We start from the raw sequence: 24,366 nt of genomic DNA, 5'->3' as shown, positions 1-24,366 counted from the left end.
AGGTTTATCTAGAACAGAATAATGGGTTGTGGAGGGAGGTATTGAGGATAGGAGAGTATATGGGTTTGGCACCACGGGGTGGATAGGCAAGACAATTTGGTCGATAAGGCACAGATCCTGAACTAACCTATAAGACTTGTCTGGTTTTGGATGGGTAGGATAGGGGAGTTGTAAGGAGAATTTGTAGGCTTCAAGAGACCATGTTGTAACAGGTGAGTGATAACAGGCTTTAACCTTTTTTTTTTTTTTTTTTTTTTTTTGAGATGGAGTCTCGCTCTGTTGCCCAGGCTGGAGTGCAGTGGCACAATCTTGGCTCACTGCAAGCTCTGCCTCCCAGGTTCACGCCATTCTCCTGCCTCAGCCTCCCGAGTAGCTGGGGCTACAGGCACCCGCCACCACACCCGGTTGATTTTTTGTATTTTCAGTAGAGACGGGGTTTCACCGTGTTAGCCAGGATGGTCTCGATCTCCTGACCTCGTGATCTGCCCGCCTCGGCCTCCCAAAGTGCTGGGATTACAGGCGTGAGCCATCTCGCCCGGCCTAACCTTTTTAAAGCATGCTGTGGGATGGAATATTGGTGTTGAGTGGGGTAAGGATGATTAGGTTCTAATGGGATGGTAAGGGGTGCATGATCGGTCACCAAGGAGGGAGTAGCGGTGTCCCATACTTGTGGATTAAGGTGGGGAGATACAAGGGGAGGATGTGAAGGAGGCTTTGAACTGGGGAAAAGGGTGGCAATGAGGTGTGGCTGTAGCCCAGGAATGATCAGGGAAGCAGATAATTTGGTTATAATGTCTTGACCTAATAAGGGAGCTGGGCAGGTGGGGATAACTAAAAAGAAGTGCATAAAAGAATGTTGTCCAAGTTGGCACCAGAGTTGGGGGGTTTTAAGAGGTTTAGAAGCCTGGCCGTCAATACCCACAACAGTTGTGGAGGCAAGGGAAACAGGCCCTTGAAAAGAAGGTAATGTGGAGTGGGTAGCCTCCATATTGATTAAGAAGGGGACAGACTTGCCCTCCACTGTAAGAGTTGCCCAGAGTGTCTGTGATGGTCCAGGAGGCTTCCGAGGTGATCGGGCCGCGTCAGTCTTCAGCCGCTAAGCCAAGAAGATCTGGGAAGGAGTCAGTCAGAGGGCCTTGGGCCGGAGTTCCAGGGGCTTTGGGAGTGGCTGCCGGACAAGTTGGACAGTCCAATTTCCAGTGGGGTCCTGCACAGATGGGACACAGCTTAGGAGGAATCCCGGGCTGCAGGCATTCCTTGGCCCAGTGGCCAGATTTCTGGCACTTGAAGCAAGATCCTGATGGAGGAGGCCCTGTAGGAATGCTGGACCACTGCGGCGTAGGCATTTTGGAGTTCTCGTGTCCTGGAGATGTGGCTGGGGTTTCTCTCACAATGCAGGCAAGGAATTGCAACTCAGAAATATGTTGCTATGCAGCTGCCTCTACTCTATTAATGTACACCTTGAAGGCGAGGTTAATTAAGTCCTGTTGTGGGGGTTTTGGAGCTTTATTTAATGTCAGGAGCAGATTGGGTAATAAAATGCATATTGAGAATAAGAGGCCTTCTGACCCTTCAGGGTCTAGGGCTGTAAGGCGTCTCAGGGTTGCTGCCAAACGAGCCATGAACTGGGCTAAGTTTTTATATTTGATGAAAAAGAGCCTAAATGCTGACTGATCTGGGAGAGGTCGGATAAAGGAAAAGGAGCATTAACCTTGACTATGCCTTTGGCTCCAGCCACCTCTTTCAGAGGAAATTGCTGGGCAGGTGGGGGAGGGCTAGCTGCAGATTGTAAACTGGACTGGGTGTGGGGAGAGGAGGTGATAGAAGGATTACAGGGTGGGGGAGAGGAGGCTGAGGAAGAATTGGAGCCTGATTCAGCCTGGTGGGGAGCAACCTGAGGAGGAACAGTCTGGGGAGGAGGGGAGAGGTCAGATGGGTCGGTAGAAAAGGAAGATTGAAAAGACTCAGTGACGCTTGGGGTTGAGACTGAGGGGACAGGCAGGAGGGAAAGGAGGAGGATTTGGGACAAGTCGCATTAGGAACAGAGACTAGGGAGGGACCAATGTGTAAAAGAATGCCTGGATATCAGGTACCTCAGACCTTTTGCCCATTTTACGACGAGAATGATCTAGATCTTGTAGGATGGAAAAATCAAAATTGCCGTTTTCTGGCTATTTAGAACCATTGTCGAGTTTGTATTGGGGTTAAGCAGCATTGCAGAAGAAAATAAGGTGTTTAGGTTTTAGGTCAGGTGTGAGTTGAAGAGGTTTTAAGTTCTTGAGAACACAGGCTAAGGGAGAAGAAGGAGGGATGGACGGTGGAAGGTTGCCTATAGTGAAGGAGGCAAGCCCAGAGAAAAGAGAGAGTAGAGACATGGAGAGAAGGGATAGGGGGTGCTTGCCCCCCAGGAAAGTGGTGCTTGCCACTAAGGGTGAAGGATCAAGGCAAGCGTCCCCGCGGTGATCAGACACCTCTGAAACGTGGGTGAATAATCAAGCAGGCGTCCCCGCAGTGATTAAACACCAAGGGAAGACTGTCTTCCCGAGTCCGTGACCAGCGCTGGGGTTTTGGGTTCACGTATAAAACGCGTCTCCTCTGTCTCTACCAGAAAAGGAAAGGAACTGAAATTAAGAGAAGGGAGAGACTGAAGGGTGGCGCCAAGATTCAAAGGAGAAAGAGGTTGAGGGATAGTGAGAGAGGTTGTAGAAGAGAGTAAAAAGAGACCGCTTACCCAATTTAAAATTGGTGAAATATTCCTTGGACTGGTTGGTCTGAGGACCTGAGGTCATAGGTGGATCCTTCTCACGGTGCAAAAAGCAGGAGGACAGGGGATTTATCTCCCAAGGGAGGTCCCCTGATCTGAGTCACGGCACCAAATGTCACGCACGTCCATGTGAAGAGACCACCAAACAGGCTTTGTGTGAGCAAAAAGGCGATTTATTTCACCTGGGTGCAGGTGGGCTGAGTCCGAAAACAGAGTCAGCAAAGGTGGGATTATCATTAGTTCTTATAGGTTTGGGATGGGCGTACAAAGTACATTCTCAAGGGCAGGGAGAATATTACAAAGTACCTTCTTAAAGGCGGGGGAGAATATTACAAAGTACCTTCTTAAGGACCAGGCAGAATATATCGTATCAGTTAGGGTGGGGCGGGAACAAATCACAATGGTAGAATGTCATCAGGTAAGACTATTTTCACTTCTTTTTTGGATCTTCAGTTGCTTCAGGCCATCTTCATGTATATGTGCAGGTCACAGGGGATATGATGGCTTAGCTTGGGCTCGGAGGCCCGACACTGGGAAATGTAACCATTATTCTAGATGGCTATGCTAAACCCAGCATAAATCAGAGGTTCCATTATGTTGAGAAAGAAGGGGACAACGAATATTGGGCAACAATTTGTCATCTCTGCCACTGAAACCACTGCTTCTCTGTCCACTACATTTTATCAAAGGCAGAGTGTCTTGCAATCAGCTTGACTTGCAAGAGGCTCAAAGGCCTCTTGGAATGCCTGCATCAATTTGCTTTTGTGGCATAAAAAGTTACCCCAGGTGGGCGCAGTGGCTCACCCCTGCCTGTAATCCCAGCACTTTGGGAGGCTGAGGCAGGTGGATCACTTGAGGCCAGGAGTTCAAGACCAGCCTCGTCAACATAGTGAAACCCCATCTCTACTGAAAACACACAAAAAGTAGCCAGGCATGGTGGCTGGTGCCTGTAATTCCAGTTACTTAGGAGGCTGAGGCAGGAGAATCACTTGAACCTCAGAGGTGGAGGTTGCAGTGAGCCGAGGTCATGCCACTGCATTCCAGCTTGGATGACAGAGTGGGACTTGGTCTCAAAAAAAAAAAGCAAAGAAAAAAGAAAAAAGTTACCCCAAATATTAGTGGCTTGAGTCAGCAGTCATCTGTTTAACTTATGGTTTGAGGGCTGGGCGCGGTGGCTCATGCCTGTAATCCCAGCACTTTGGGAGGCCAAGGCGGGCGGATCATGAGGTCAGGAGATTGAGACCATCCTGGCTAACACAGTGAAACCCCATCTCTACTAAAAATACAAAAAAATTAGCCGGGTGTGGTGGCAGGCGTCTGTAGTCCCAGCTACTCGGGAGGCTGAGGCAGGAGAATGGCGTGAACCCAGGAGGTGGAGCTTGCAGTGAGGGGAGATCGCGCCACTGCACTCCAGCCTGGGAGACAGAGCGAGACTCCGTCTCAAAAAAAAAAAAAAAAAATTATAGTTTGAGAGTTGGCAAATTGGGCTGGGCTCCGCTGGGAGTTCTTGTCTGGCTGATCTTGGCTGGACTTCCTCATGCATCTGCAGTCTCCTGGTGAATCAACAGGGGCTGGCTGTGGTCATCCCACCAGTGCCTCTTCATGTTCCCACAGCTGGACCCAGATCCCTCCTGATTATAATGGCAGTGCTAAACTAACAATGTCATTGAGGAGTTATGTTTGGCTGATAGTAAGAGACAGCTCCCCAAATAACAATAGTTTTGGTGAATTGGAGGTTTGTTTTCTTATATGTAACCTAAAAGACAAGAGGTAGGCAGTCCAGGGAAGGAAAGGCAGATCCCAACTGCCATCAGGAACTGAGGCTTCTAAGGCCAGGTGCAGTGGCTCATGCCTGTAATCCCAGCACTTTGGGAGGCCAAGGCGGGCAGATCATGAGGTCAGGAGTTTGAGACTATCCTGGCCAACATGGTGAAACCCCGTCTCTACTAAAAATACAAGAATTAGCCAGGCGTGGTGGCGTGCACCTGTAGTCCCAAGAGAATCGCTTGAACCCAGGAGGTGGAGGTTGCAGTGAGCTGAGATCATGCCACTGCACTCCAGCCTGGGTGACAGAGCGAGACTCCATCTCAAAAAAAAAAAAAAAGAAATTCCAGTTCTGGATTTGACAGTCCTCAGATTGAACCTTGTCTTGGCCAATTTCTAGCTCTGTGACTGGGGCTAGTCTCTTAGTCTCTGCCTCCTGGAGTTGATGAGATGATGTACATAAAATATCTGATAGGCATGTGATGTTGGCTGTGAGCATCTTCATATGCCACTCAAGAACATCATCTTTTGCTCTTGTCTTTCTGTGGTAAAGGTTTTGTTTTCACTTCTAGGGCCTGCTGTTTGCTCTCAATGATAACAGTGGAATGTTGGTGCTTAACCTTGGAACTGCAGGCCCTCCTCACTGGTGTAAATAACCTCAGAAAGATAAGAAGAAAATGTTCCCACTTCTTCTGTAACAGCAGAAAAATAGATATTAGTCTGCACCATAAAGATGGTTCAGATAAGCAGGTGAAGTTAGAACATCCACAAAAGTATAAAATTGACTCTTCTGTCCTGTGTGGAGAGGGGTAAGAGTATTATAAGCCCATTCTGATTTCTGTTATTTTACTCTTTTTTGATTGCGCCAGTGCAATCCAGCCTGGGCGATGACAAGAGTGAAACTCCATCTCAAAACAAACAAACAAACAAACAAAAACAAACCATAAACACAAACTCATAAACAACATACATCCGGCCACAGACATGATTGCAAATACACACAATTATACATAAAGGCACAGAATACATACAGAACCAGAGCTACACGATAACACCCTGAAGACCGACTTCTTGTTTTCCTGGGGGAAGGAGGTTGGTGTGTAAGTATGTGGAAAGTGTGGGGTTCAGGGACCACACCTAAGAGCCACCAGAACTATCCCTTTCTATAGAAACAGGCTTCGTGGCGGATGAAGACCCCATCTTGGGGTTCCACCAGATATTCCTATTAAAGAACATCAGCTGGGTGTGGTGGCTCATGCCTGTAATCCCAGCACTTTGGGAAGCTGAGGCGGGTGGATCACTTGAGGTCAGGAGATCGAGACCAGCCTGGCCAACATGGTGAAACCTTGTCTCTACTAAAAATACAAAAATTAGCCAGGCGTGGAGCACGCCTGTAATCCCAGCTACTTGGGAGGCTGAGGTAGGAAAATCACTTGAACCTGGGAGGCGGAGGTTGCAGTGAGCCGAGATCACATCACTGCACTCCAGCCTGGGTGACACAGTGAGACTCCGTCTCAAAAACCAAACCAAACCAAACAAAACAAAACATCAGCGATGCAATGATGCTTGGGTTTGCACCAATGATATGCAGGCTTGCTCTGCACAACTTCAGCTGACCTCCTCTCCACTGGGCCCTCACGCTGCCTCCTCTTCCCTCCTCTCTCCAGAACTATTGCCACTCCTCCAGATATGATGCACAAATGAGCAGGGTCGCAGTGGGAGTGGGCGCAGTGTGCTGATGCCACCAAGGTGTTGTGCATGACGTCTGGACACTAGACTAGTTGCATGTAATGGGAGAAGTTTGTGTTGTACCAGCGCATGCCTTGGAAAGACTTAAGTAATGCAAAAGGCTGTCCTTTTAAAAAAAAAAATCTGGCCGGTTGCGGTGGCTCACGCCTGTAATCCCAGCATTTTGGGAGGCCGAGGCAGTCGGATCACGAGGTCAGGAAATGGAGACCAGCCTGGCCAACATGGTGAAACCCCGTCTCTACTAAAAAACGAAAATTAGCTGGGCGTGGTGGAGCACGCCTGTAACCCCAGCTACTCGGGAGGCTGAGGCAGGAGAATCGCTTGAACCCGGGAGGCAGAGTTTGCAGTGAGCCGACATCGCGCCACTGCACTCCAGCCTGGGCGACAGAGCAAGCCTCCGTCTCAAAAAAAAAAAAAAAAAAATCTACTGACAAGTTGCTCTACTTAACCCAAAGAAAGTGAAGGAGAAAGCGGCTGCCTCACCGCCTAGACATTGAGTCGCCGGATGTTTCAATGCCTCATGATACAATAAAACCACAAAAATTTTCGTAACAGCAGCAGCAACAACAACAACAACAAAAGAGAAAGAGAGAGGGAAAGAAACAGGCCTCGTGGGATGCGCAGTTTACGTCTCCGCGCAAACCCAAGGACTTCAGAGTGGGTGGGAAACTCCCACAGCGCTTGGGACACAGTCTGTAGTCTCTGTCCCGATTTTGGCCCTTTTCTGTATGATTTTTATGGGACTCTTCCTGTCTCAAAGTGCCAGCCACCTTCCCAATCTGGAGTTGGGCGCAGGATCCGTAAGGTGAAGATCAAGGTGTGCTCGTCGCTTGGGCCCGCTGAAAGGTGATTCGCCCCCCACCTGCTGGAACTCCTTGCCCGGGACCACCAATCCCAGCATGCCTTGAGAGCGCGCGAGGGCCTGGGCGGTTCCCAGGAGGTCCGGGTGGGCGCAGGAGAAGCGCGGGCCAGTGAAAGCTCTGAGAGCCCTGTCCCTGTGGACACTGTGTCTTGGGTTCCTTTACTCGGTGTGGCTCAGGGATTACCATTAGGGAGTGGAGTGTGGATTTCTCTTGCCCCGAGCCCTAAATGCCTTGGGGCCCTGCCTTGCACCCCACTGTGCTTTTAGGGGTGTGGCCCTGTGGGCTACATTTCCCAGCGTGCCCTAGGATCGTGGTCCTGACCTTTTCACCGCAAATTTCATTTCCCAGCATGCCCTGCGAGGTCACCCAGGGGAGCTTGGAAGTGGACTGTCTTTCATGGCTTCTAGGTTGCGGACTCAGTTTCCCATGGTGCCCTGGTGAACCCATTCATTCATTCATTCCAAAAATATTTGCGATCACGTTCTCTCAGGTTCTGTTCTAAGAACCGAGGACAAGTAGTGCACAGAAGACAAAAGATCCCGCTCTCGTGGAGCTTATTTCTAGTTAAGGGGTCAGGAAAAAACCCAAAATAAATAAAACCCAGCTGGGCATGGTGGCTCACGCTCGTCATCCCAGCAGGATTACAGGCCGAGGCGGGCGGATCATGAGGTCAAGAGATCAAGACCATCCTGGCCAACATGGTGAAATCCCGTCTCTACTAAAAATATAAAAATTAGCAGGGCGGGGTGGCGCGCGCCTGTTATCCCAGCTACTCTGGGGACTGAGGCAGAATTGCTTGAACCTGGGAAGCGGAGGTTGCAGAGAGCCGATATCGCGCCACTGAACTCCAACGTGGCGACAGAGCGAGACTCCGTCTCAAAACAAAGAAAACAAAATAAAACAACAATAACAAAACAACTCTGCCTCTCCCCGCACTCCCTCCCACGCGGCTGTCCAGTCGAATTCCTACCTGCCCCGGGGCAGCCTGCTATTCATCCCCTTTACCCGGTGCTATATACTTCCTAGTATGCCGGGGGGGCACCCCTCCTGCCTGTAGACTCCATTTCCCAGCATTCCCCGGAGGAGGCCCTCATCTGGCGATTTCCACTGGGCGCCTAGGAGCTGCGGACTTCCCAGTGTGCATCGGGGCACAGCGACTCCTGGAAGTGGCCAAGGGCAACTTCCGCTAATGGACTCCATTTCCCAGCGCTCCCCGCGACCTGCCCAGCACACCCTGGGGCAGCGCCGTGACGTCAGCACGCCGGGCGGGGACCGGGAGATCCCTGGGGCGGTGGGGGGCCAGCGGCAGTTCCCGGCGGCCCCCGGGGCGGGCGGGCGGGTGGTGGCGGCGGTTGGGGCTCGGCGCTCGCTCGCTCGCTGGGCGGGCGGGCGGTGCGATGTCCGGAGAGGATGGCCCGGCGGCTGGCCCGGGGGCGGCGGCGGCGGCTGCCCGGGAGCGGCGACGGGAGCAGCTGCGGCAGTGGGGGGCGCGGGCGGGCGCCGAGTCTGGCCCCGGAGAGCGCCGCGCCCGCACCGTCCGCTTCGAGCGCGCCGCCGAGTTCCTGGCGGCCTGTGCGGGCGGCGACCTGGACGAGGCGCGTCTGATGCTGCGCGCCGCCGACCCTGGCCCCGGCGCCGAGCTCGACCCCGCCGCGCCGCCGCCCGCCCGCGCCGTGCTGGACTCCACCAACGCCGACGGCATCAGCGCCCTGCACCAGGTCAGCGCCCCCCGCCCGGCGTCTCCCGGGGCCAGGTCCACCCTCTGCTGCGCCACCTGGGGCATCCTCCTTCCCCGTTGCCAGTCTCGATCCGCCCCGTCGTTCCTGGCCCTGGGCTTTGCCACCCTATGCTGACACCCCGTCCCAGTCCCCCTTACCATTCCCCTTCGACCACCCCACTTCCGAATTGGAGCCGCTTCAACTGGCCCTGGGCTTAGCCACTCTGTGCTGACCACTCTGCCCCAGGCCTCCTTACCATTCCCCTTCGACCTACTCTTTTCCGCATTGGAGTCGCTTTAACTGGCCCTGGCTTTGGCAGCCTGTGCTGACCCCTGCAGTCCCCCTTACCATCCCTCCCTCGACTTCCCCTCTTCCGATGTTGAGCCTCTCCAGCCGGTCCTGGACTTTGTCTCCTTCCCTGCCCTGCCCTCTCCTGAACCTGAGCCAGCTCCCATAGCTCAGTCTGGTCTATCTGCCTGGCCCTGGCCATTGTCACTTTGCGCTGCCCTCCTCTCGCCCCCGAGTGCCCTTGCTGTGCCGCCTGAACTCTGCCCTCTAACGCTGCCGTCTCTCTCCTGAGTCCTGACCACTTTGAGCTCTACTGGCTTCTGCGCCGCCTCTGGCCCACTGTTTCCCCTTCCCAGGCAGGTCCTGCTTTCTCTGACCTGCATTCTCTCCCCTGGGCCTGTGCCGCTTTCTGTCTGCAGCTTGTGGCCTGGGTCACCTCTACGGCTGGCCCAGATCCTTCCCTGCCGCCTCCTTCAGGTTCCATCTTCCTCCACTCCCTCTTCCCCTTGCGCTCTGCTGTGTTGCTGCCCAAGGATGCTCTTTCCGGAGCACTTCCTTCTCGGCGCTGCACCACGTGATGTCCTCTGAGCGGATCCTCCCCGTGTCTGGGTCCTCTCCGGGCATCTCTCCTCCCTAACCCAACCCCATGCCGTCTTCACTCGCTGGGTTCCCTTTTCCTTCTCCTTCTGGGGCCTGTGCCATCTCTCGTTTCTTAGGATGGCCTTCTCCGACGGATGTCTCCCTTGCGTCCCGCCTCCCCTTCTTGTAGGCCTGCATCATCACCGTTTTTCTGGACAACCCCAAAGTACCCCGTCTCCCTGGCTTTAGCCACCTCTCCATCCTCTTGCTTTCTTTGCCTGGACACCCCGTTCTCCTGTGGATTTGGGTCACCTCTCACTCCTTTTATTTGGGCAGCTCCCCTACCCCCCTTACCTCTCTAGTCTGTGCTAGCTCTTCCAGCCCCCTGTCATGGCATCTTCCAGGGGTCCGAGAGCTCAGCTAGTCTTCTTCTTCCAACCCGGGCCCCTATGTCCACTTCAGGACAGCATGTTTGCTGCCTCCAGGGATCCTGTGTCCCCGAGCTGGGACCACCTTATATTCCCAGGGCCGGTTAATGTGGCTCTGGTTCTGGGTACTTTTATCTGTCCCCTCCACCCCACAGTGGGGCCACTAGGGACAGGATTGGTGACAGAAAAGCCCCATCCTTAGGCCTCCTCCTTCCTAGTCTCCTGATATTGGGTCTAACCCCCACCTCCTGTTGAGCAGATTCCTTATCTGGTGACACACCCCCATTTCCTGGAGCCATCTCTCTCCTTGCCAGAACCTCTAAGGTTTGCTTACGATGGAGCCAGAGAGGATCCTGGGAGGGAGAGCTTGGCAGGGGGTGGGAGGGAAGGCGGGGGATGCGTGACCTGCCCGGTTCTCAGTGGCCACCCTGCGCTACCCTCTCCCAGAACCTGGGCTGCTCTGACGCGGCCATCTGGTGCGTTTCACTGATCCTGGTGCTGCAGCTTCCTTACACTTCCCAAGAGGAGAAGCAGTCTGGAAAAACAAAATCAGAATAAGTTGGTCCTGAGTTCTAACTTTGGCTCTTCACCTTTCTAGTCCCCAATTTATATTGTTCCTCCGTGCGTCAGTTTTACCTGTGAGATAAGGCCAGTAGCCAGCCCCGTCCAGGCAGGGCTGTGGTGAGGAGGGGTGTGTCCGTGTGGAAAACTCCCTTTGTGAGAATGGTGCGTCCTAGGTGTTCACCAGGTCGTGGCCGCCTCTACCCCCTTTCTCTTTCTCCATCCTTCTTTCCTTAAAGAGTCCCCAGTGCTATCTGGGACATATTCCTCCACCCAGAGCAGGGTCCCGCTTCCCTAAGGCCCTGCTCTGGGCTTCTGGGTTTGAGTCCTTGGCAAGCCCAGGAGAGGCGCTCAGGCTTCCCTGTCCCCCTTCCTCGTCCACCATCTCATGCCCCTGGCTCTCCTGCCCCTTCCCTACAGGGGTTCCTGGCTCTGCTCTTCAGACTGAGCCCCGTTCCCCTGCATCCCCCAGAGGCCCCAGGCCACCTACTTGGCCTGGACCCCACGAGCGGCCACCCCAGCCCTGTCTACCAGGCTGCCTTTTGGGTGGGTTCTCCTCCCACTGTGGGGTGACTGCTTGGCAAACTCACTCTTCGGGGTATCCCAGGAGGCCTGGAGCATTGGGGTGGGCTGGGGTTCAGAGAGGAGGGATTCCCTTCTCAGGTTACGTGGCCAACAAGCAGGGGAGCGGGGTTTGGGTCAGGTCTGGGTGTGGGGTGACCAGCTTATGCTGTTTGCCCAGGACAGCCTAGTTTTAGCGCTGAAACCCTCAGTCCTAGGAAAACAGGGACGGTTGGTCACTGTCTCTGGGTGACTCTTGATTCCCGGCCAGTTTCTCCACCTGGGGCTGTGTTTCTCGTCCTGCATCCTTCTCCAGGCAGGTCCCCAAGCATCGCCCCCCTGCTGTGGCTGTTCCCAAGTTCTTAGGGTACCCCACGTGGGTTTATCAACCACTTGGTGAGGCTGGTATCCTGCCCCCATTCCTGCCCCCCAATTGCCTTAGTGGCTAGGGGGTTGGGGGCTAGAGTAGGAGGGGCTGGAGCCAGGATTCTTAGGGCTGAACAGAGAAGAGCTGGGGGCCTGGGCTCCTGGGTTTGAGGGAGGAGGGGCTGAGGGCCTGGACTCCTGGGTCTGAGGGAGGAGGGGCTGGGGCCTGGGCTCCTGGGTCTGAGGGAGGAGGGGCTGAGGGCCTGGACTCCTGGGTCCGAGGGAGGAGGGGCTGGGGCCTGGACTCCTGGGTCTGAGGGTGGAGGGACTGGGGGCCTGGACTCCTGGGTCCGAGGGAGGAGGCGCTGGGGCCTGGACTCGTGGGTCTGAGGGAGGAGGGGCTGGGGGCCTGGACTTCTGGGTCTTAGGGAGGAGGGGCTGGGCCTGGACCCCTGGGTCTGAATGGGGAGAGGCTGGGGGCCTGGACTCCTTCATCTGAGGGCGGAAGGGCTGGGGCCTGGCCTCCTGGGTTGAATGGGGAGGGGTTGGGCCTGGACTCTGGAGTCCCTGGTGCCCAGGCCTCAGGCATCTTTCACAGGGATGTCTGTACTGGGCAGGTCCTTGAAAGGGAAAGGCCCACTGCTCTCCTTGCCCCCCTCCCCTATCGCCATGACAACTGGGTGGAAATAAACGAGCCGAGTTCATCCCGTTCCCAGGGCACGTGCGGCCCCTTCACAGCCCGAGTTTCCATGACCTCATGCTCTTGGCCCTCGTAGCTCCCTCCCGCCTCCTCCAGATGGGCAGCTTTGGAGAGGTGAGGGACTTGGGGGGTAATTTATCCTGTGGATCTAGGAGTTTAGCTTCACTCCTCCCTCAGCTCCAGTTCAGGTCCCGGAGCCCACCCAGTGTCCACAAGGCCTGGGGCAAGTCCCTCCTCCGACCCCCTGGACTTTGGCTTTTGTCCCCCCAAGTTTTGGACCCCTAAGGGAAGAATGAGAAACAGTGGCCCGTGTCAGCCCCTGGCTGCAGGGCCCCGTGCAGAGGGGGCCTCAGTGAACTGGAGTGTGACAGCCTGGGGCCCAGGCATACAGGTGTGCAGCTGTCTCACCCCTCTGGGAGTCCCACCCAGGCCCCTGAGTCTGTCCCAGCACAGGGTGGCCTTCCTCCACCCTGCATAGCCCTGGGCCCACGGCTTCGTTCCTGCAGAGTATCTGCTGGGGTGTTTCCAGGCTTGACCCTTGGAAGGACCTGGCTGGGTTTAAGGCAGGAGGGGCTGGGGGCCAGGACTCCTGGCTCTGAAGGAGGAGGGGCTGGAACCTCTTCCCTAGTCTGAGCACTGGAAGCGCCACCTGTGGGTGGTGACGGGAGTTTTGCTGTGTCTAACAAGTACCATGTGGTGTTCCCGCACCCAGATGAGAAGCCCCATCCCTTCCCTGTTCACTTCCTGTTTGCAGGTAGCCAGGAGTCCTTTTGTGGTTTCCACTGAGCACTGAAGGCCTGGCCGACCTGACCATTGGGCAACCAGGCGTATCTTAAACAGCCAGTGGCCAGAGGCTGTTGGATCATTTTCCCCACTGTCCTAGCACCGTGTCCCTGGATCTGTTTTCGTGGCTCCCTCTGGAGTCCCGACTTGCTGGGACACCGTGGCTGGGGTAGGTGCGGCTGACGGCTGTTTCCCACCCCCAGGCCTGCATTGATGAGAACCTGGAGGTGGTGCGCTTCTTGGTGGAGCAGGGCGCCACTGTCAACCAGGCAGACAACGAGGGCTGGACGCCACTGCACGTGGCCGCCTCCTGTGGCTACCTAGATATCGCCAGGTGAGGCAAGGGAGGGCCGGGCAGGACCTGGTCGGGGTGGGGGCCTGGACCCTCAGCCCTGACCAGCCCCCACCCCCAGGTACCTCCTGAGCCACGGGGCCAACATCGCCGCTGTCAACAGTGACGGGGACCTGCCCCTGGACCTGGCCGAGTCGGACGCCATGGAGGGGCTGCTGAAGGCGGAGATCGCCCGCCGAGGTGGGCTCTGGTGTGCTGTGTGTGGGGTGGGGGACACCTCCTCACCCGTGGTCTCCAGGCTGAGAGCTTTAGAGGCGGCCTGGGCACCGAGGCTGACCCTGCTTCCTAGGATTGTCTTTCTTTGTGCCTCAGTTTCCTCACCTGTGAAATGGGGGTGTAGGGGCCTGCCTCCAGGATTGCTTGGAGCCCAGCACACGCACAGGATGAGAACTCAAACCCCTACCAACTGGGATTGTCAATCCCCCTGAGTAACTGAGGGGATTGGAATGCCGGGGCGGGGTGGGTGGGTGGAGGGACTCACCCAGGAGTGCGTTAGGTAGGATTGCTGGAACCCTGCCGCAGGTCTTTCTGGGAGGGGATGCGTTTACTTGGGGGGGAGTAGGGGCATGCAGGGGTTGCCAGGGACTGGTCTCCCTGTTCTCTGAGACTCATGGTACACCAGGAGCCTTCATATGGGGTCCAGGAGCCCCTGAAACTGTGTCTGGCCAGGTTCATTTTTCTAGGGAAGGGGTGTTGCTTCTAGCAGGTGTGTGATGGCCACACAGGATCCCTGGGTCCCCAGCATGTCTTCTAAAGTCCTGGGCTTGCCTCCCAGCTCTGCCTGTGACTGGTGACTCCAGGCACGTCCCTGAAGCTCGCTTCCCTGATTTCCTAAAACAGGACCACCGGTGCCGCTTCATGGGGTGGTTGTCAGGGTCTGGCTGGGTTGGAGTGGAAGGGTGTGAGCATGGTTCCCGGCAGACTCCAGGGGACCGTGTGGAAGGAAAGGGAGACTGACGAGGAAATGAGATACCGGCAGCCTCCGAGACTTCTGACGCAGCTGTCCTGACGGGGCCGCTGGCCAGGCTGAAAAAGGATAGGATTCCGCGTGGGTTCAGGGGGCCACGAGAGCCATGCGGGAGGACTAGCTAGCGGGACACGTGGCGGCGGAGATCTGAGGTTCGGGAGCCCGTCTTTGGTTGAAATGGGGAGTGGGTCAAATCAGCCCTGGACCTGGATTCTGTCTCCTTCCTCCTCCAACTTTTTATTTTGGGAAAGCTTCAGATTTACAGAAAAGTTGAAGCAATAGCATGTGACTACCCATATGACTTTCACTAAGATTCGCCAGTGCTTTTTCTTTTTTGTTTTTGTTTTTTAGACAGCTTTTTGAGATGTAATTCACCTACCCTACAATTCACCCAAAGTGCACACTTCAGTGCTTTTTAGTATATTCACGGGGTCGGGCATTCATGACCACATTGATTGTAGAACATTTTCATCATCCCCCAACGAAACCCTGCAACCGCTTAGCCATCACCCCCAACCATGCACCCCCGCCCCCCCACGAAGCCCTCTCTGCCTTCTGTCTCTGTGGATTTGCTGTTTTGTACACTTCACATTAAGGGAATCATACAGTATAGAATCATCAGCTTTTAACTTTTTGATAGATTTGTGTTCCTTCTCTCTGTCCCTCCCTTGCGATCTCTTCCCAGGTATAGACATAAACACATTTTTTCCTATCCTTTCTCCTCCTGTTTTTTCTCTCCATCTCTCCCTTCCTTTCTTACCACCCCACCCCTGCCTTTCCATTCCTGAGCCTTTTTTTTTTTTTGAAACAGAGTTTCACTTTTTGCCCAGGCTGGAGCGCAATGGCATGATTTCGGCTCACTGCAACCTCCACCTCCTGGGTTCAAGCGATTCTCCTGCCTCAGCTTCTGGGTAGCTGAGATTACAGGCGTGCGCCAGCATGCCCAGCTAATTTTGCATTTTTAATAGAGATGGGGTTTCACCATGTTGACCAGGCTGGTCTCCAACTCCTGACCTCAGGCGATCTGCTGGCCTCGGCCTCGCAAAGTGCTGGGATTACAGGCGTGAGCCCGGCCATTTTGAGACTGTGTTGCAGGCATTGTACATCTTCGCCTGATGCACAGCAGGTATCTCCTGCCACAAGGAAAACCTCCTGCAGAACCACAGTAGGGATGCAACACACTACCCCCTGTGTTGACCTTGATGCTACACTCTGACCCACCGCACCAACCTCGATGCTACACTCTTACCCACTGCACCAACCTTGATGCTACATTATCACCCACCGCACTCACCTCGATGCTACACTCTCACCCACCGCACGAACCTCGATGCTACACTCTCACCCACTGCACCAACCTCGATGCTACATTATCACCCACCGCACTCACCTCGATGCTACACTCTCACCCACCGCACGAACCTCGACGCTACACTCTCACCCACCGCACCCACCTCGACGCTACACTCTCACCCACCGCACCAACCTCGATGCTACACTCTCACCCACCGCACCAACCTCGATGCTACACTATCACCCTCTGCACCAACCTTGATGCTACACTGTTGCCTGCGTTTCTCCTTGACATTCTTTGTAGCCTCTCCCGCTCTGGTTCAGGGCCCAGCTAGGGATCCAGATCTGGTTGATTTAGGCTCCCTCTGTCTGGATCAGTCCTCCTTTTCCCTTGGACCCCAGGGAGGCCGGGAATGGCCTCCAGGGGGTCTGTGAACTTTCTGACATTGTATTTTCCTGCAGAAATTGCTCATAACTTGCATCAGCTTCTCAGAGGGGGCCATGCTTCTTCCCTCCCGTGGGGTGAGGAGAAGGCTGGGAGGGATACATTGGTGGGGGATATTGGCTTGTAGGATCAGCCAGGAACGAAGACCACTGGGGCCACTGGAAAGACCCTCAGCCGCGCTGCTCAGGGTGGGACTCTGCGGCCCGAAATCAGAAGGCGTCTGCCTGTGACACCCCGTGACACCCGGCTCCACACAGGAGCCTCAGAGGGGCTGCAGTGCGCAGGACCTGGGTCACAGGCTGCACCCCAGCTCTAAGGAGGGCGGGGGCTTTTGCGCCCCCTGCAGGACACGCCCACATAATGCAGAATTCCCCAAGGTGCTGGCATCCAGACTGGCTCTGGCCATAGTGTGGCCCTGGCAGCCACTCACAGGCAGGGCTGGGAGAGAAGACAGACCGGCCTCAGGCACGACCATCCGCTTCGCTTTCCCTGGCTTACTTGCTGTTTTCCTCTCTCTGGGTCTGGGGTTCAGTGAGAGCACGTGATCTGCTCAGCCAGTCACCTCGTGGCCTGGAGCCACCGCTCCCTCCAACACCGCGAAGTCCTCTGGCCCAGTCGACTCGGGCTGAATCGGGCATGACTCTTTGCAAGAACCAAAACCCGTTCCTCCTGGCTCAGGCCGGAAAAGGCCATTTGAGGCCTGGCACAGTGGCTCAGACCTGTAAGCCCAGCACTTTGGGAGGCCAAGATGGGAGGATCTCTTGAGCCCAGGAGTTTGAGACCAGCCTGGGAAACCTAGTGAGAACCCATCTCTATAAAACAAAACACATTAGCCAGGCGTGGGAATGCACGTGCGCTCCCAGCTACTCAGTAGGCTGAGGTGAGAAGATTGCTTGAGCCTGGGAGGTGGAAGATGCAGTGAACCACGGTCACTCCAGCCTGGGGGACAGGCAAGACCCTGTCTCAACCAAATAAACCAAAACAAAAAAGGCAATTTATATACCCATGTTCATAGCATTGTTCACAATAACCCAGAGGTAGGAGCAACCTAGTGCCCGTCATCGAATGAATGGAAAATCAACATGTGGCCCATCCATGCAGTGGAACATGATTCAGTCTTCATCCCAGCACTTAGGGAGGCCGAGGCGGGCGGATCACCTGAGGTCGGGAGTTTGAGGCCAGCCTGACCAACATGGAGAAACCCTGTCTCTACTAAAAATACAAAATTAGCCGGGGGTGGTGGCACATCCCTGTAACCTCAGCTGCTCAGGAGGCTGAGGCGGGAGAATCGCTTGAACCTGGGAGGTGGAGGTTGTGGTGAGCCAAGATCGTGCCACTGCACTCTAGCCTGAGCAACAAGAGGAAACTGTGTCTCAAAACAAAAAACAAAACAAGACAAAACAAAAAACACACAATGTAGATGTATCTTGAGGACATTATGCTAAGTGAAAAGTGAAAATAAGCCAGTCACAGAAGGACAATTACTGTCTGATTCCATGTCTGTGAGGTACCCAGAATAGTCAAAATAATGGAGACAGACAGTAGAATGGCTGTAGTCAGGGACTGGGAGGAGTGGGGAGAATAGGAAGTAGTTTAGTGGGTACACATTTTTTAAAATGATTTTTATATTTTTTGTGGAGACGGGGTTTCACCACGTTGCCCAGGCTAGTCTGGAACTCTTGAGCTCAAGTGATCCACCCACCTTGGCCTCCCAAAGTGCTGGGATTGCAGGTGTGAGCCATTGTCCCTGACCTAGGGTACATGATTTTAATTTTGCAAGATGAAAAAATTCTGGAGATTGGTTGCACAACAACCAATTGTGACTACTTAATGCCACTGAATTGGGGTTAAAATGGTAAATTTTAGGCTGGGCGCGGTGGCTCAGGCCTGTAATCCAGCACTTTGGGAGGCCGAGGTGGGCAGATCACCTGAGGTCAGGAGTTTGAGACCAGCCTGCCAACATGGTGAAACCCCGTCTCTGCTGAAAATATAAAAGTTAGCCAGGCGTAGCGATGTACACCTATAGTCCCAGCTACTCGGGAGGCTGAGGCAGGAGAACTGCTTGAACCCAGGAGATGGAAGTTGCAGTGAGCTGAGATCTCACCACTGCACTCCAGCCTGGGCAACAGAGCAAGACTCAGCATCTCAAAAAAAAAAAAAAAAAAAAAAAGATGGTAAATTTTATACTGTGTGTATTTTACCACATTTTTTTCACTCTGAGATGGAGTTTCTTTTTTTTATTTTTATTTTTTATTTTTTTAATTTATACTTTAAGTTCTATGGTACATGTGTACAATGTGCAGGTTTGTTACATATGTATACATGTGCCATGTTGGTGTGCTGCACCCATTAACTCGTCATTTACATTAGGTATATCTCCTAATGCTGTCCCTCCCCCCACCCCACGACAGGCCCCAGTGTGTGATGTTCCCCTTCCTGTGTCCAAGTGTTCTCATTGTTCAATTCCCACCTATGAGTGAAAACATGCAGTGTTTGGTTTTCTGTCCTTGCGATAGTTTGCTGAGTGATGGTTTCCAGCTTCATCCATGTCCCTACAAAGGACATGAACTCATCCTTTTTTATGGCTGCATAGTATTCCATGGTGTATATGTGCCACATTTTCTTAATCCAGTCTATCATTGATGGACATTTGGGTTGGTTCCAAGTCTTTGCTATTGTGAAAAACGGCAGCAATGGAGTTTCACTCTTGTTGCCCAGGCTGGAGTGCAGTGGCATGGTCTTGACTCACTGCAACCTCTGCCTCCCGGGTTCAAGCGAGTCTCCTGCCTCAGCCTTCCAAGTAAGTGGGATTACAAGCACCCGCCACCATGCCCAGGTAATTTTTGTATTTTTAGTAGAGATGGGGTTTCACCATGTTGGCCAGGTTGGTTTTGAACTCCTGACCTCAGCTGATCCACCCGTCTCGGCCCCCCAAAGTGCTGGGATTACAGGCGTGAGTCACCATGCCTGGTCACATTTTTTTTTTTTAAAGGCAGTCTATGGCCTTATGTAGCTGAAGTCCATATGGGCTCTAGGCATAGCTTGATCCAGGGGCACAAGTGAAGTCCAGAGCATCTCTCTATCACTCTGCTGAACTCTGTTGGCTTCACTCTTAGGCAGGTTCTCTCTGTGAGGCACTCAGCATGGGTCCTACTGCAGGCCCATATCACAGCCAAAACACAGCACCTCTTGCCCTGTGCGTGATGCTCACTGGGCCACCTTGGTCAGATGGCAGCTCCTGAGCCCATCACTGTTGCAAAGGTGACAGGAAGGCCTGGTGATGTGCGCACCCTGGAGCCAGGCTATGGGCCCGGTCACATTGAAACCATATGGGGCAAAGTGTGGGTGAGGAAAGTCAAGATGAGGTCACAGGGGAAGGGAGAATGGATTTTCGTAGGCCCAAGCAGCTGTGCTGCAGGGACACACAGCAGCACCATGTCCTACGCAGAAGGGACCCTCCCTGGCCACTTTGCACAGGGGCATGGAACTGGCAGGAAGAAGACATGATGTGTTTTTGAAACATTTGAAGCCAGCTCACTTGGAATTCCAGCATCCAAGTCAGCTGGAAGAGGGGGAGTTACCCTTGGAGGCAGGCGGAATCGACTATTGGATAGCTCCAAGTGCTGGCAAGGGCGGACACGGGAGCTGATTTCTGCCTGGTGGGAAAGGTGATGATTCCAGCTACTTTGGGAAGTGGTTGGTCGGCATGGATTATAGCCGAAGGCCCCAGCTTTGCCTTGTTCTAGCAGTTCCACTCCTGGGCAGCCCGAGAGAGGCCTTCCCAACCATGGGCAGACGTTCATCATAGTATTGTTTGCAGTAGTAAGAGGTCGGAGCCCACACCAAAGAGGATGGATCAATCACTAAACTCTAAATGAGTGATCTAAGCAGGGGTCAGCAAACTTTCTCTGTAAAGGGCTAGACAATGAATGTTTCAGGTGTTGCGGGACACACCATGCCTGGCACCACTATTCCACCAGTGCTGTGGAGCGGGAGACTGCCAGGGATGGTGTGTGAATGAATGGGAATGACTGTGTTCCATCCCACGTTTATTGACAAAAATCGCCTTTCAGAATAGGCAAATCCGCAGGGACAGAAAGATTGCTGGGTGCAAGGGGCTGGCGGGGAGGGAGGTCTGAGAAGTGACTTTTTTTTTTTTTTTTTAAGACAGGATCTCACTCTGCCTCCCAGGCTGGAGTGCGGTGGAGTGATAATGGCTCACTGCAGCCTTGACCTCCTGGGCCCAAGTGATCCTCCCATCTCAGCCTCCCAAGTAGCTGAGACCATAGGTGTGCACCACCATGCCCAGCTAATTTTATTTTTCTAGAGACAGGGTCTCCCTGTGTTGCTCAGGCTGTTCTCAAACTAGTGGGCTCAAGTGATCTCCCATCTTGGCCTCCCAAAGTACTGGGATTACAGGCATGAGCCATGGTGCCTGGCTGGAAGTGACTTCTTCTTGGATACAGTATCCATTTGGGATCATGAAGAAGCTCAGGAAGTAGATAGTGGTGATGGTTGCATAATATTGGAGGTATCCTAAATGCCACTGAATTGTGCACTTTAAAACAGGGACGTTGGTAAATTTTATGTTGTTTATTTTACCACCACCACCACCACAACGAAAGATAAAGAAAACACAACAGGTGGTCAACACCCACAAGCTATAGCTTTCTGATCCCTGGGCAAGGGCTCTGTCTACAGATACAGACAGATCTCAGCAACATGTTGAACACAAGAAGCAAATTGCAGAAGGATGTGCAGCAGACATGCAGAGGGCGCTGACTGTGGTTGAATAAAAAGCCAGTCACCCTCCCTTCCCCTCCCTGAATTGAGACCCATTCGGCTATAATAGGATTGAACAGTTGGTGACTCCTTTAAAGAAATGACACAGCCACGTGTGGTGGCTCATGCCGGTAATCCCAGCGCTTTGGGAGGCCAAGGCAGGAGGATCCCTTGAGCCTGGGAATTTGAGGCTTCAGTGAGCCATAATTGCACCACTGTACTCCAGCCTGGGTGACAGTGTGAGGTCCTGTCTCAAAAAAAAAAAGGGGTCAGATGCGGTGGCTCCTGCCTGTAATTCCAGCACTTTGGGAGGCTGCGGCGGGTGGATCATGAGGTCAGGAGTTCAAGACCAGCCTGACCAACATGATGAAACCCCATCTCTATTAAAAATACAAAAGTTAGCTGGGTGTGGTGGCGTGTGCCTGTAATCCCAGCTACTCAAGAAGCTGACGCAGGAGAACCGCTTGAACCTGGGAGGCAGAAGTTGCAGTGAGCCAAGATCGTGCCACTGCACTCCAGCCTGGGTGACAGAGCGAGACATATATATATATATATATATATATATATATATATATATATATATATATATATATATATAGCCTAAAGTTTACTGAGCAAATCCAGTGCTCAATTACATCTAACTTCTCCTGTCACTACCAATATAATTTTTTTTTTTTTTTTTTGGAGATGGAGTCTCACTCTATCACCCAGGCTGGAGTGCAGTGGTGCAATCTCACTGCAACTTCCGCCTCCAAGATTCAAGAGATCCTTCCGCCTGAGCCTCCCAAGTAACTGGGATTACAGGCATAAGTCACCATGCTGAGCTAATTTTGGTATTTTTAGAAGAGACAGGGTTTCAACACGTTGGGCAGGCTGGTCTCAAACTCTTGACCTCAGGTGATCTGCCCACCTTGGTCACCCAAAGTGTTGGGATTACAGGCATGAGCTGTTGTGCCACCCCCCAATATAATCTTAATCCAGCATCTTCATACATTTTATCACCATTACCACTTCTGTCTATATATGTTACATATATAGGAGATATATATATATAGGTTTTATATATACAGGAGATGTGTATATATAGGTGTTATATATATGGGAGATGCATATATATAGGTTTTATATATAATATATAAATATTTTTTATATTTATATTTTTGTGTATATATATATATATATATATATATTTTTTTTTTTTTTTGACAGAGTCTCACTGTGTTGCCCAGTCTGGAGTGCAGTGGTGTGATCTCAGCTCACTGCAACCTCCAACTCCCGGGTTCGAGCGATTCTCCTGCCTCAGCCTCCCAAGTAGCTGGGACTACAGCCACCTGCCACCACACCTGGCTAAATTTTTTTTTTTTTTTTTGTAATTTTAGTAGAGATGGGGTTTCACTGTGTTGGCTAGGCTGGTCTTGAAGTCCTGAGCTCGTGATCCACCTGCCTTGGCCTCTCAAAGTTGCTGGGATTACAGGCATGAGCCACTGCACCCGGCCATGGTTTTATATTAAAAATAATAAAAATACGGTGAATTTCTGGTTGAAATGGGGAAAGGCCTGTGATCTCCATTTTCCCAGTGCTTAGCGCTGACTCAGAGACCCTGAGTGGGACACACGACTGCATGGAGTACAGTTGGGAAACAACTGGGCTAGTCTGGGCCTCCTGAGTCTCAGAGGGGAGCAGGGGGAAGAGCTCTGGGCAAGTCACTGGGCTGAACCCTGGCCAGCCCAGTGTATGACCCTGGGTACTCCAGGTCACGGGGTGTGAGTCCTACTTCGTGCCTCTTATCCTCCTAGGTGTGGACGTGGAGGCAGCCAAGCGGGCAGAAGAGGAATTGCTCCTTCATGACACGAGGTGCTGGCTGAATGGGGGCGCCATGCCAGAGGCCCGGCACCCCCGCACAGGCGCCTCTGCCCTGCACGTGGCTGCTGCCAAGGGCTACATTGAGGTGATGAGGTGAGTTGGGCCAGTCTGTTCCATCTTGCTGTCTTATACCTTCCTGTGGATCTTGTCCTTTCCCTTTCTTTTTAAATGTATGTACCGAAGGCTATGTATTTCCCTCTAAATACAGCCTTAGCTGTACCCACAAGTTTTAATGTGCAGTCTTTTTTTATTGTCATTCAGTGTAAAATATTTCCCAATTTGTAATCTTTTATTATTTATTTATTTTAGACAGGGTCTTGCTATATTACCCAGGCTGGAGTGCAGTGGCACAGTCGTGGCTCACTGCAGCCTCAAACTCCCCAGGCTCAGGTGATCCTCCTACCTCAGCCTCCTGAATAGTGGGGACTACAGACGCACACCACCATGCCCCGCTAATTTTTGTAGAGTTGGGGTTTCACCATGTGGCCCAGGCTTGTCTCGAACTCCTGGGCTCAAGTGATCCGCCTACCTCAGCCTCCCAAAGTGCTGGGATTACAGGTGTAAGCCACTGTGCTTGGCCTAATTTCAAAATATATAGGACTTCTAGTCATCATTTTGTTACTATTTTCCTGGCTTAATTGCATTGTGGTCAGAGAATGGGTTCCATATGATTCTAGCTTTTGAAATGTATCGTTTTACCTTATACACCCCAGTACATGTAAGTCGGAAAAGAATGGTGTCATCAGGTACAGTGTTCTCTGTAGGTTATTAGGTCAACCTTGTAATCATGCTGTTTTATTTGTAGTGCTTTATCTTTAGTGATATTTCACCCACTGCTTATTCTGTCAGTTACTATGAGAGGTGCATTTAAATTCTTGCTGTGATTGTGGACTTTGTTTCTTCTTATAGTTCTGTCAGTTACAATTTGTATATATTTTAAGACTAGTTTATTTGGTGCATATATAGTTTATTTTTGTTTGTTTTTGAGACGGAGTCTCGCTCTATCACCTAGGCTGGAGTGCAGTGGTGTGATCATAGCTCACTGCAACCTCCACCTCCTAGGTTCAAGGAATTCTCCTGCCTCGGCCTCCCCAGTAGCTGTGACTATGAGAGTGCGCCACCACACTTGGCTAACTCGTATTTTTAGCAGAGATGGGGTTTCTCCATGTTGGCCAGGTTGCTCTTGAACTCCTGACCTCAGGTAATCTGCCTGCCTCAGTCTTCCAAAATGCTGGGGTTACAGGTGTGAGCCACTGCACCCAACCAAGGTGCATATATAGTTTAAATTGTTATAGTACACATTCCCTTTCTGTCATCCTCACCTCAGTCTTAGGTCTTATTTTGTTCCTATTTGGCCGCCTTTCCCCTTTCTATTAAAGTTGTTGGTTCCAGTTCTCATCCTCAGGCTCCTCATTCTTTTTTCAGTTCCCCCTTCTCTCTTTTGTGATCATATACTTTATTATTTAGTATAAAAATGAAGTTAACATGAATTCCTCCCTGTCTCTGCTCATCTCTATGTTGACAGTTTTTAGTCAGGTTT

General features: G+C 52.6%; 1 protein-coding gene and 1 long non-coding RNA gene across 3 annotated transcripts in view; one reads left to right on the top strand and one right to left on the bottom strand.

Annotated features, from left to right (window-relative positions):
* Positions 1–2,915: 2,915 nt before the first annotated feature.
* Positions 2,916–8,414, bottom strand: LOC134809053 (uncharacterized). Its single transcript, XR_010153628.1, has 2 exons — positions 8,111–8,414; positions 2,916–5,323 (listed from the first exon to the last, which is right to left on the bottom strand). It is a non-coding gene; the product is annotated as an uncharacterized LOC134809053 (long non-coding RNA).
* Positions 8,415–8,462: 48 nt separating this feature from the next.
* The window catches only part of PPP1R12C (protein phosphatase 1 regulatory subunit 12C), a 28,848-nt gene continuing 12,944 nt past the window's right edge, over positions 8,463–24,366 (top strand). For both annotated transcript variants that reach the window (XM_016936852.4, XM_016936851.4), the window contains exons 1-4: positions 8,463–8,858; positions 13,328–13,458; positions 13,538–13,656; positions 22,760–22,919. In XM_016936852.4, coding sequence (XP_016792341.1) covers positions 8,538–8,858; positions 13,328–13,458; positions 13,538–13,656; positions 22,760–22,919 — 731 coding nt within the window. In that variant the 5' untranslated portion in view covers positions 8,463–8,537. The remainder of the gene's footprint in view (positions 8,859–13,327; positions 13,459–13,537; positions 13,657–22,759; positions 22,920–24,366) is intronic.

The sequence above is a fragment of the Pan troglodytes genome, chromosome 20 (genome assembly GCF_028858775.2).
Source record: "Pan troglodytes isolate AG18354 chromosome 20, NHGRI_mPanTro3-v2.0_pri, whole genome shotgun sequence".
Lineage (NCBI taxonomy): Eukaryota > Metazoa > Chordata > Mammalia > Primates > Hominidae > Pan > Pan troglodytes.
Note: the sequence above shows the minus strand (reverse complement) of the source record. Positions and strands in the feature narration are given on the sequence as shown.